The 13,296-nt window shown below is 39.4% G+C and overlaps 1 protein-coding gene across 2 annotated transcripts in view; it reads left to right on the top strand.

The window, feature by feature from the left end:
• LOC124556514 (membrane-bound transcription factor site-2 protease) overlaps window positions 1-13,296 on the top strand; it is a 47,886-nt gene that overhangs the window by 23,620 nt on the left and 10,970 nt on the right. For both annotated transcript variants that reach the window (XM_047130469.1, XM_047130468.1), the window contains one exon: window positions 9,851-10,031. In XM_047130469.1, the coding sequence (XP_046986425.1) occupies window positions 9,851-10,031 (181 nt within the window). The remainder of the gene's footprint in view (window positions 1-9,850; window positions 10,032-13,296) is intronic.

Below are 13,296 nucleotides of genomic sequence, written 5' to 3'. Positions count from 1 at the left end.
ACATGTGCATCCAAAACCACTGGCTTCCACATACTGCTGTGTTTAATGTTTCCTTTCTAGCGTGGAGTGATGGAGACACATCTTATCCAAAGTAAGAAATTGGTGCACAACTATACTGGAAAATTCATTTTTACATTTTCTCAACATTCAACTAATGTGGCATCCATCTTGTACAGTTCTTTCTCATAGTTGGTTCTCGATGTGAAATACAGTATAGTATTTCTTATGCTCAGCTATTTTATACGTCTTTAGTCATACAATACTACACTGTGCACTTTCTTACTGTGTTGAATTGATTTTGCGGTTTTCATATATCCTTCAGTTGGATCATCTACAAGAGATGCACAGCCACATTTGAATTCAGCCACATAGCTATTAACAGTTGAAAATTGAGGAGCAGATGCCTTATAAACCTTCACCAACTTTTTAGTGAATTTTCATTGGTCATAAACTGTTCAAAATGAAGAATTTTTGTTAGGGCACAGTGTTTCAGTATTTCCATGTGAACAAAATACACACAGCTCTACTTCTTTACAAACTTATGTAAGCAAACTTACTTCACAGATCAAGTAGACAGTTTCTTATGTACTGTGCAGGCATGGCATGCAACTCAATAGGTATGGGAAGGGGAGACTGGCAAAGCTTATAGGTGACAGTGTAGTGGGTGGTGGTGGGATTACTCATGAAAAATTCCTGTAGTAGTTGTTGTTAGAGCTGCACCTTTTTTAGATTGAAGTCAGCTGACAGGTGTACATGCTTAACCCTTTAACTGCTCTGGACGTGTTAACATGCGCACCCTTGTACCTGTCCCTTTGTGTCCTCTGAATGTGTTTATGTGCGCCACCAGTCCTTCTACCTGGTACTCTGAATGTGTCTACATGTAGACACGTCCAGAGTACCAGGTAGAAGGACTGGTGGCATGCATAAACACGTTCAGAGCACACAGGGACAGGTACAAAGGCGTGCGCGTTAACATGTCCAGAGCAGTTGAAGGGTTAAAGGAAGTACCTCTAACTAAGGAATCACTTTCAGAGGACATCATGTTTCCAAGTAGAGAAGGCATTAGCATATTTCATCAAAATATAAGAGGTATTAGACATAAAGTTAGTGAACTGCTTATAGATGTTGAGTCTGAAATTATTGGTATATGGGAACACCACTTAAATGATTTGACAATTCAGAGGCTTCCTTTACCAGGATACAGATTAGCTGGCTGTTTCTCAAGCTGTTCCTTGCAGAGTAGGGGAGTGGCCATGTACATAAAAAAACCTGTATTCCATTTGAGTCCATAGACATATATCACGGCACTACACTGAACAGATATTTGAATGTTGTACAGGGGGAGTTGAACTTGTTGTTGTTGTTGTTGTTGTTGTTGTTGTTGTGGTCTTCAGTCCTGAGACTGGTTTGATGCAGCTCTCCATGCTACTCTATCCTGTGCAAGCTTCTTCATTTCCCAGTACCTACTGCAACCTACATCCTTCTGAATCTGCTTAGTGTATTCATCTCTTGGTCTCCCTCTACGATTTTTACCCTCCATGCTGCCCTCCAATACTAAACCGGTGATCCCTTGATGCCTCAGAACATGTCCTACCAACCGATCCCTTCTTCTAGTCAAGTTGTGCCACAAACTTCTCTTCTCCCCAATCCTATTCAATACTTCCTCATTAGTTATGTGATCTACCCATCTAATCTTCAGCATTCTTCTGTAGCACCACATTTCGAAAGCTTCTATTCTCTTCTTGTCCAAACTATTTATCGTCCATGTTTCACTTCCATACATGGCTACACTCCATACAAATACTTTTGGAAACGACTTCCTGACACTTCAACCTATACTCGATGTTAACAAATTTCTCTTCTTCAGAAATGCTTTCCTTTCCATTGCCAGTCTATCCTCTCTACTTCCACCATCATCAGTTATTTTGCTCCCCAAATAGCAGAACTCCTTTACTACTTTAAGTGTCTCATTTCCTAATCTAATTCCCTCAGCATCACCCGACTTAATTCGACTACATTCCATTATCCTTGTTTTGCTTTTGTTGATGTTCATCTTATATCCTCCTTTCAAGACGCTATCCATTCCGTTCAGCTGCTCTTCCAAGTCCTTTGCTGTCTCTGACAGAATTACAATGTCATCGGTGAACCTTAAAGTTTTTATTTCTTCTCCATGGATTTTAATACCTACTCCAAATTTTTCTTTTGTTTCCTTTACTGCTTGCTCAATATACAGATTGAGCAACATCGGGGAGAGGCTAAAACCCTGTCTCACTCCCTTCCCAACCACTGCTTCCCTTTCATGTCCCTTGACTCTTATAACTGTCATCTGGTTTCTGTACAAATTGTAAATAGCCTTTCGCTCACTGTATTTTACCCCTACCACCTTCAGAATTTGAAAGAGAGCATTCCAGTCAACATTGTCAAAAGCTTTCTCTAAGTCTACAAATGCTAGGAATGTAGGTTTGCCTTTCCTTAATCTAGCTTCTAAGATAAGTTGTAGGGTCAGTATTGCCTCACGTGTTCCAATATTTCTACGGAATCCAAACTGATCTTCCCCATGGTCGACTTCTACCAGTTTTTCCATTCGTCTGTAAAGAATTCGTGTTAGTATTTTGCAGCTGTGACTTATTAAACTGATAGTTTGGTAATTTTCACATATGTCAACACCTGCTTTCTTTGGGATTGGAATTATTATATTCTTCTTGAAGTCTGAGGGAATTTCGCCTGTCTCATACATCTTGCTCACCAGATGGTAGAGTTTTATCAGGACTGGCTCTACCACGGCTGTCAGTGGTTTTAATGGAATGTTGTCTACTCCCGAGGCCTTATTTTGACTCGGGTCTTTCAGTGCTCTGTCAAACTCTTCACGCAGGATCGTATCTCCCATTTCATCTTCATCTACATCCTCTTCCATTTCCATAATATTGTCCTCAAGTACATCTCCCTTGTATAGACCCTCTATATACTCTTTCCACCTTTCTGCTTTCCCTTCTGTGCTTAGAACTGGGTTTCCATTTGAGCTCTTGATATTCATACAAATGGTTCTCTTTTCTCCAAAGGTCTCTTTAATTTTCCTGTAGGCAGTATCTATCTTACCCCTCATGAGATAAGCCTCTACATCCTTACATTTGTCCTCTAGCCATCCCTGCTTAGCCATTTTGCACTTCCTGTCGATCTCATTTTTGAGACATTTGTATTCCTTTTTGCCTGCTTCATTTACTGCATTTTTATATTTTCTCCTTTCATCAATTAAATTCAATATTTCTTCTGTTACCCAAGGATTTCTACTAGCCCTCGTCTTTTTACCCACTTGATCCTCTGCTGCCTTCACTACTTCATCCCTCAGAGCTACCCATTCTTCTTCTACTGTATTTCTTTCCCCCATTCCCCCATTCCGGTCCCTGAAACTCTGTACAACCTCTGGTTCTTTCAGTTTATCCAGGTCCCATCTCCTTAAATTCCCATCTTTTTGCAGTTTCTTCAGTTTTAATCTACAGTTCATAACCGATAGATTGTGGTCAGAGTCCACATCTGCCCATGGAAATGTCTTACAATTTAAAACCTGGTTCCTAAATCTCTGTCTTACCATTATATAATCTATCTGATACCTTCTAGTATAGTGAAACTAAACTTCTAATTTTTGTTGTTTATAGGTCCCCTAACTCTGACTTCAGAGCATTTCTGCTCAAGCTAGAGAGGATTCTTGAGTCACTTTATAGGAAGTACCAGAAATTAATTATATGTAGTGACATCAATATTAATTTTGTGTATGATTGTGCAAGAAAAAGGGTGTATGTAGAGCTCCTAAATTCATATGAACTGACGCAGCTGTGTTTTTTCCAACTAGGGTGCAGGGGAATGGTAGTGCAGCAATAGACAATATTTTTATTTATGCTTCATTACTCGATGGGCATTCTGTTAGTGAAAGGCTGAATGGCATTTCAAACCATGATGCACAAATTTTAACACTAAAAGGATTTTTTAGTCAAACAAATGTCACATATAATTACAAACTATGTACAAAAGTTATTCCAACGGCAATTGAGAGTTTTTTAAACTTCATCAAGGAACAAGAGTGGCAGTATGTTTATAGTGCTGATAACACAGATATGACAAGTATAGTGCTTTCCTTAACACATTTCTCATGCTCTTTGTTTTCCATTAGAACGTTCTAAACAGGGTACTAGCAGTAAAAGGCAGTCTGTGTGGCTGACTAGTGGGATAAGGATATCATGTAGAAAAAAGCGGGAATTATAACAAAACGTTAGAAGTAGCCACAATCAAGCTACAGTAGCCCATTACAAACAGTACTGTAAGGTGCTTAAAAATGTTGTTAGGAAGGCAAAGAGTATGTGGTACACAAATAGACTATCTAATTCACAGGATAAAATTGAAACCATATGGTCAGTCATGAAGGAGGCAGCCACAAGATCGACGATATAAAGTCAGTTCATAGTAAAAATATGTCTGTTACTGTTAAATCAGATACATGTGCAGTATTTAACAATCGTTTTCTAGGCACTGCTGGTGAATAAAATTAAAATTTAGTTTCTACAGGGAATCATATAACTCTCTTGGAAAATGCCTTTCTGTGATTGATGTCTGAAATACTCCTCTGTGAGACAGACGAGGGGGAGATTGAGTCAATAATTAAATGACTGAAGACTGAGGACTCTCATGGGTATGATGGAGTGCCTAGCAGAATATTAAAGTACTGTGCTGCACATGTTAGCTCTGTATTTTACCACATTTGTAATTTTTCCTTAAGGTTGGTTGTGTTGGGGAAGGAGACCAGACAGCGAGGTCATCGGACTCATCGGATTAGGGAAGGACAGGGAAGGACGTCGGCCATGCCCTTTGAAAGGAACCATCCCGGCATTTGCCTGGAGCAATTTCGGGAAATCACGGAAAACCTAAATCAGGATGGCCGGACGCGGGATTGAACCGTCGTCCTCCCGAATGCGAGTCCAGTGTCTAACCACTGCGCCACCTCGCTTGGTTTTTCCTTAAGGAATGGACAGTTTGCTGAATGATTAAAGTACTCAATAGTAAATTCGCTTTGCAAAAAGAGAGAAAGGGATAATGTAGAATATTTTAGACCTATTTCTATGCCATCAAGGTTGCTAAAGTTATTGAAAAGGCTGTGTATGTAAGGATAATTGATCATTTTATATTATACAATTTGCTATCAAATGTACAGTTCGGCTTTAGAAGTTGTTTAACAAATGAAAATGCTATATTCTCTTTTCTCTGTGAGATACTGGATGGGTTAAACAAAAGGTTTTGAACACGAGGCATACTTTTTTGATTTAACTAAGGCATTTGATTGTGTTGATCACAAAATATTGCTCCAGAAGTTGGATCATTTCGTAATACTGGGAGCAGCTCACAATTGGTTCACCTCTTACTTTAGCAACAGACAGCAAAAGGTCATTATTCACAGTGTTCAGAATGGGGTCTGAGAGGGGAACAGTCAAATGGGGGAGGTGCCTCAGGGATCAGTGTTGGGGCCACACCTGTTCCTTATTTATATAAATGATATGCCCTCTAGTATTATGGGTAACACTAAAATATTTCTGTTTGCTGATGACACTAGCCTGGTAGTAAAGGATGCTGTGTGCAAACATAGGCTCTGTATCAAATAGTGCCGTTCATGACATAATTTCATGGCTTGTAGAAAATAAACTAACGCTAAATCACAGTAAGACTCGGTTTTTACAGTTTCTAACACACAATTCAAGAAAACCTGACATTTTAATTTCACAGAATGGACATATGATTAGTGGAACTGAACAGTTCAAATTTCTGGGTGTTCAGTTAGGTAGTAAACTGTCATGGGAAGCCAACATTCAGGATCGTGTTCAAAGACTTATAGCTGCCATCTTTAAGGTTTTAATGGTATCTGAAGTAAGTGATCATTTGATATGAAAATTAGTCTACTTTGCTTATTTTCATTCGCTTATGTCATATGGTATTATATTTTGGGGTAACTCTTCCCATTCTAAAAAGGATATTTTTGGCTCAGAAACAGGTATTTTGACATAGCCCCCCCCCCCTCTCTCTCTCTCTCTCTCTCTCTCTCTCTCTCTCTCTCTCTCTCTCTCTCTCTCTCCTGCATTTGGGTTGCGCTTCCTTAACTCTTGTGCAGAAAGGTGTGCAGTATACTGCTGAATCCATTTTCGATAAGCTACCACAAGGATTCAAAAATCTTAGTAGTAATCCATGCTCTTTCAAATTGAAACTGAAGAGTTTCGTCATGGATCACTTCTTCTATTCTGTTGAGGAGTTCCTTGAAAAATTAAGCTGATTCATATGTTGTATTGTTGAGTGCGTTTACTTAAACTTATAGCTTGACTTTTTTGGGTTCATAAATACTTTATTTTATCTGTTATTACTTTTACGTTGTAATTTCATGTACTGACATGTTCCATGACTTTGGAGATTTGCTCCTCAATTTTGTCCTACAGAACTTGACATTTAAATAAATAAATTCACTAGGGTGACAAAAGTCATGGGATATCTCCTCCTTTTGCCCAACATAGTGCAGCAACTCAACATGGCATGGACTCAACAAGTCGTTGGAAGTTCCCTGCAGAAATACTGAGCCGTGCCACCTCCATAGTCATCCATAATTGCAAAAGTGTTGCCACTGCAGGATTTTGTGCACAAACTGACCTCTTGATTGTGTCCCATAAATGTTCGATGGGATTCATGTCTGGTGATCTGGGTGGCCAAATCATTCACTCAAACCGTCCAGAATGTTCTTCAAACCAATTGTGAACAATTATGGCCCAGTAACATGGCTCATTGTCATCCATAAAAATTCCATTGTTGTTTGGAAACATGAAGTCAATGAATGCTAAATGGCAAATGGTCTTTAAGCTGCCAAAAATAACAATTTACAGTCACTGACTCAGTCCATTACCTTCAGTCACAGCCCTCACCATTATGGAGCCACCACTAGCTTGCACAGTGCCTTGTTGACAACCTGGGTCCATGGCTTTGTGGGGTTGGTGCCATAGTCAAACCCTACCATCAGCTCTTACCAATTGAAATCAGGGCTCATCTGACCAGGCCATGGTTTTACAGTGGTCAAGGGTGCAACCGATATGTTCACGAGCCCAGGAGAGGACTGCAGGTGATTTCATGCTGTTAGCAAAGGCATGCACGTTAGTCATCTGCTGCCATAGCCCATTAATGTCAAATCTCGCCACACTGTCCTAACAGATACATTTGTCATATATCCCACATTGATTTCTTTGGTTATTTCACACAAAAAAACACTGCTCTCAATCATGAATGGATCTCAGAATATTGAATTCCCTAATGATTTCCAACATGGAATGCCCCATGTGCCTAGCTCCAACAGCCATTCCACATTCAAAGACTGTTAATTCCCATCATGTGGCCATAATCTCACTGGAAACATTTTCACGACTCAGCTGAGTACAAATGACAGCTCCGACAATGCACTGCCCTTTCGTACCTTGTGTACGTGATACTACCTTCATCTGTATGTGTGTGTATCACTATACTGTGACTTTCATCACCCCAGTGTATGTCAGTGTAGCAGAAAGAAGATGTAATTGATGTAAATGGTGTCATACCAAAAACATTTCTCTTGAAAGAATTAAAAACTTTTATGAGACAGTATTTCTGGTAAGTACTTACCATCAGAAAGAGAACTGTGTAGTACTGCTAATAGGCACACATTAAAGTACACACACACCATCCTAGCTTTTGTAACTGTTAATTCCTTCCTTGGGGAGGAAGGGGGGATAGGCTGGGGAAGGTTAAAAAATTGACAGGTCTCTCAGACCACAGAATGAGAGCCACCTTTCCATTGTGAGGATGAGGGGAAACAAAGATGAAGGGACAGGCAGTAGAGGGAGTAGAGAGCCAAGAGACCACCAACCAATTAAAAATATTGTTAGCCAAAGAAAGAGGTGAAAAAATTGCTAAACACTGAAAAAAGTTTCTAAACATGGGAAGAGGTCAGTGTATATAGAATAAAATGTTACTGAAGACTGAAAAGATTGCTCCATACCAAAAAAGCTGGCAGGTAAGAATAGCAGCCAGCACACAGATGAAACAAAATTAGGATGCTGAAAAGGTGGTTAATTGTATCAAAAGAAAGAGTCATTTGAGATAGCAAAATTTTTTGCGAGTCAGAATTGCTGGCAAGTACAGGGTGGCGCAGGGAAACGGGAAATTTCGAAATAACGTCATTTCCATGAATAAATTCATAAAACTAGTAATTTATTAACGAAAGTGAATGTATTCAGTATGCCATTATTGAGTATGTCTTTACAATCAAAATGTCCAAAATTGTCTCTTTACTTTTTAAAGATGATATCGGAAAGATGTGCTCCCATTCGGCGTTCACACTCTAACAGCCTGTTATGAAAATTCTGGAATGCACGGTGTAGCAAATCTTGGGGAATGGCAATGATTTCGTTTTCGATGTTCTCCTTCAGTTCATGGATTGTTGCAGGACGTGTACGGTACACCTTGCCTTTAAGATATCCCCACAGGAAGAAATCGCACACACTAAGATCAGGGGATCTCGCAGGCCATGCAATGTCACCGTTACGTGAAATAATGCATCTTCCAAACAATTGACGAAGTGCTGCCATCGATTGTCGAGCAGTGTGTGACGTGGTTCTGTCCTGCTGAAACCACACGTTTTCGACGTTAAGATTAAGCTTGTATAGTCTCGGTGTAAAGAATGTTTGAAGCATTTAAACATATCGAGCGGATGTTACTGTCACTGCACTACCATCTTCACGTTCAAAAAAATAAGGGCCAATAACACCATGACATGATACAGCACACCATATTGTGACCTTGGCGCTATGTAGTGGTCGCTGGTGAAACTCACAAGGATTGTCTTGTGTCCAATAACGAAAATTCTGTTTGTTCACGAATCCGTTCATGTGGAAATGGGCTTCGTCTGATACCCATAAGTTACCAAGGAAATTCGCATCCTCGTTGATTTTAGCCAATATCTGGCTACTAAACTCCATACGTGACGCTGGGTCTTGTTCATGTAAGTGTTGCACTATCTGCAACTTATAGGGATGGAAGTCTAATTTGTGCAGTATTCTTTGTAAGCTTCGTCGCTTAATCCCTAGCGAAGATGCATGCTGTCGAACAGAGCGGTGAGGACTTCTCTTGATTGCAGCTCTAGCAGCTGCAATGTTCTCTGGAGTACGTACCGTTGGAATGCCACCTGGAGGTTTCTTTTTCAAGGCAGATCCTGTTTCTTCAAAATTACGCACCCACGTTGTAATCACATGCACAGATGGGACACGTCCATGACGTCCAAGCTGGTAATGCTGTCGAAATGTTCTCTGTGTGGCAGTCGCACTATCACCATTTTTGTAAAACGCTCTCACAGCTACTGCATGTTCTGCACCAGTCCAATTCTCCATGATTACTAAATGGCAATGCGTTCACATCAATTGTGCAAAGTTTCGAACATCTGCCGGCACTACAGTGCTGCCAACTGTAACGTTCAAAATTTCCCCTTCCCCTGCGCCACCCTGTACTTACCTTCAGGTGGTAAAATTTCCTCTCATCATTGCAAAACTGCATTTAATGACCTACATTGTCCAGTGTGTCCATAAGCATTCCTATAAAAGTCTCATAGTTGATGCAAATGCTTAAAATTAAAAGCAGATGTAGTGACATGAAGTAACGCTCGTAAAGTATCCTTGTTTTTTTTTTTTCCCTGTATCAGAAGTTATGCAGTTTGATGTAGTTCCAAATAAAATGTATGTTTAATTTTTAGACATCTGTCTTATATTTTATGCATTGGGTACATGTTTTTATATATCAATTGTTTTAGGATTCTGCACTCATGGGGCCAACTGGACTGAAAGTTGGAGACAGGGTGGTGGCAATAAATCAGTGTGAAGTTTTGGATTCAGAGACTTGGTATCACTGTACTTTATTGGCAATCAAACAACCAAGTCCTGGATATTGTATATCAGCTGAGTTGGTCAAGGAACATGATGAATCTGTGCCAGGTAACTCCTACGATGTAGCTTATTGTTGTCACATGAAAAGTTTTCAATTGTTGACCCTCTATTCCAGAACTGTAATTATTTATCTGTGATATTTTTGTAAAACATATTAATCAGTTATTAATTTTGAGCCAGATACTTGTTATTGACATTCCCAGTAAATGAAGTATTTCAACAACTGTGTTGAATGGATGGAAAATCAAACTTGTGCGTGCGATGACTTGCTGACATTGCAGGATATGCTGCAATCTACTCACCTTGTGCAGTCATTCATGGCTTGTGTTTGCTTCCTTGATGAAGTCTAGAGCTGTTGAACTGCTAAAAAAAGTATTAACACAGTGCTGCAGAAGCACCCAGGAGCAATTATCGCCTAGGCATAACAATATATTGGTAATAGGCAGACTTAACTGGACTCAGGGGCACCCCAAATAGTTGAAAAGGAAAATTCTATTGAGGAAACTAAAATTACAAGGACGTAGAATGGCTGGTCAGTTCTTGTCTTCAAGAAGTCAAATTCTGAGTACTATCTGATAGAAAAAGTGTATTTCCACTTTTATAGGAAGTATTAGGAATTTTACCTCCTCATGGTAAATATGATTCTTTGGTACTCTTATTTTAAGATGTCTAATAATTTTTGTGCTAGAAAGTTTGGAGAGAACGTAGGAAAAAGGGGGGCGGGGTGAGGAAAAGAAGTGGCCGCAGGTGAGGTAGGTTGTGGATCATGATGTTAAATAAAGTGAATAATGTTAATTCACTTGCCGAACAAGCTAGTGGACCTACCTCAGTTGGACTCTTCATTCTTCAGTAATGTCCAGGTACTGTCACAAGACAAAAGCAGTTAATATGGATATGAATAAACAATTTGGATGTTCTTGCTATTTATAGCATTGATAGTTTTATGTTAGTGTCAACAGGCTGTTGTTTTTGGTGTTATCTTTATCAGCTCTTATCACTGTGTTGACTTATCTCTTAAAATTAAATTATATTTAGTGATGCAAATTTTCAGGAAGAAATATCTTGACAGTAGCCAAGTACAACTATATGCTCTATGTAATTTTTATCATTATTATTTCTATCCCTTCACTTGCCTCATAAGTCTTGAGATTGAAATCTACTGCTGGCTTGTTACTAACATTTGAGGGGGTAAACAGAAACAAGGTGAACATGAAAAATGATTCTTTGTCGATAAAGTGCTTGGTCACTTTTCATCTTTGTATGACAATTTTAATTTTCTTACCAGAGTTGTCATTGAACCATGAGCAACTGTAATTATATCCTGTTATTCTTTATATGGGGTGGTTATAATTAAACTTGAGAGGGCCCTCATGAAAAACGAGTGATCGTAGGACAGCGAAATTTTGTTCAAATGGTTCAAATGGCTCTGAGCACTATGGGACTTAACATCTGAGGTCATCAGTCCCCTAGAACTTAGAACTACTTAAACCTAATTAACCTAAGGACATCACACACATCCATGCCCGAGGCAGGATTCGAACCTGCGACCGTAGTGGTCGCGCGGTTCCAGACTGAAGCGCCTAGAACGGCTCGGCCACACCAGCCAGCCGAAATTTTGTGGGAAGATTTGTAAGGACATGCAGAAGAGAAATAATGAATAAATCAGTGAAAGAAACACATTTTATTTTCTGTTTAAGAAGGTAATATCTGTTAATTGTGTACCATGTTTACGTTCCAGGTTATAAAAATTGCTCAGTGCAACAACTGTCTGCATATACAACAGCCTGGAACTGCACTAGAGATTGCTCTACTGCAGGCCAAAACAATGGTGGACCACAAAATGTTCAGCAGTTGTGACACAGCTCGCACACTGCTTGAAGCTCACACATTGCATCCAGCATTCTCAGCCATTCCAACAGTAACTTCTTCAACAGTTTGTGGTGGAGCTGGCCATCAACCTCTTCCAGGGGAAATTCCCAAATTGCCAGTTAATTCAAACTTCCAAACTGTGTTCTTCAAGCCCAGTGTGGAAAGAGGACGTCTCTGTATTCCTTTAATGCATTGTTACTCGCGAAGAGCAGCAGCACTATTGCTATTGTTTTGACAAAACTGCTTTGCGAATAAAGCCTTGCTCACCTTGTCTACTTCTATGTTGACTGCCTGTAACTGTAATGCATACTGATGCTTCTGTTTCAACCGTGCACTGTCATCTTTGCTATAAAGTTGGATATCCGTACGGTAAATAGTTTCCCTTCTACACTGGCTCAAGTAGCAAAAGTTTAAATATCATCACACTGTGTTGTCTTCCACTGATATGATTAAGCTTGCTTCTGGTTTTCCAAGATGTTCATTTGTGCTGCTCCAGGGGAACAGTTTTATGCAACAGTCCTCTTCACAACCTGATGATGATTCCAGTTTAGGAGCAATTTCTATACATTACTTTTCCCATACTGCTGTAATTTTCCTTGAATCTTGAAGGCCAGCATACTTTAAAATACTGAGAGCCATGCTACATAAAATAGCATGATAAGTCTTCATAATAGCTGCTTCATTTCAGGACAGCAGCAATCTGCCCAGCCATTAATAAAGGTTTTTCGACAATTGCTCCTTAAAATTTTGGAACGCTCACTTTACAGATTTCTGAACCATTAAGAGGTTTTCACCCTGCATATTCAGGTGCCTGGGTGTCACAAAGTTTGACTAAGTGAAAAATAAGCTTCACTCAAAGCATGAGCATAGAGTCAGGAAAAGTCACTCATGTGAAAAACTGCTCGCTTTGCAGACAGTAGATGTTGATGGATGGCTAGAGTCATTGGATGGTGAATGTTCTACAGAAATGAAAGTAATATTGATTTTGCCCCAAGGGAGCATATGTTCTCAATATATGTAAATGGTATATCAGATACGGTCCGAGGCACTATAAGATTGTTTGCCAACAATGCTCTTCCCTGCAAGGATAAAAAAAAAAAAGTTGACATGTTCCACATCCACGAGAATCTCCTCAACATGGATCTATGGAACGAAAAACTAATCTAATCATTGGACAATCATAAGGAAATGGAGAAAGACATGGGCAAAGTTTCCACTTGATGTAACAAATGTTAGCTGTTTGTAAATGTTGATTAATGCAAGAAAATGCTTATAACAAAGGAAAAGAACCAAATAGTACCCAAGATTAGTAGTGAACATATGAAATTGGACGAACATCTAATATCAGTATTAACAAAGGAGAATAGAGGAATTTTATTTGTGGTAAGATGCTAGTGCAATGAATTCTAGTGTATTGTTTCAGTGTTTGGATCCCTAATAAAGG

This window comes from Schistocerca americana, chromosome X, assembly GCF_021461395.2.
Source record: "Schistocerca americana isolate TAMUIC-IGC-003095 chromosome X, iqSchAmer2.1, whole genome shotgun sequence".
Classification (NCBI taxonomy): Eukaryota; Metazoa; Arthropoda; class Insecta; order Orthoptera; family Acrididae; genus Schistocerca; species Schistocerca americana.
Note: the sequence above shows the minus strand (reverse complement) of the source record. Positions and strands in the feature narration are given on the sequence as shown.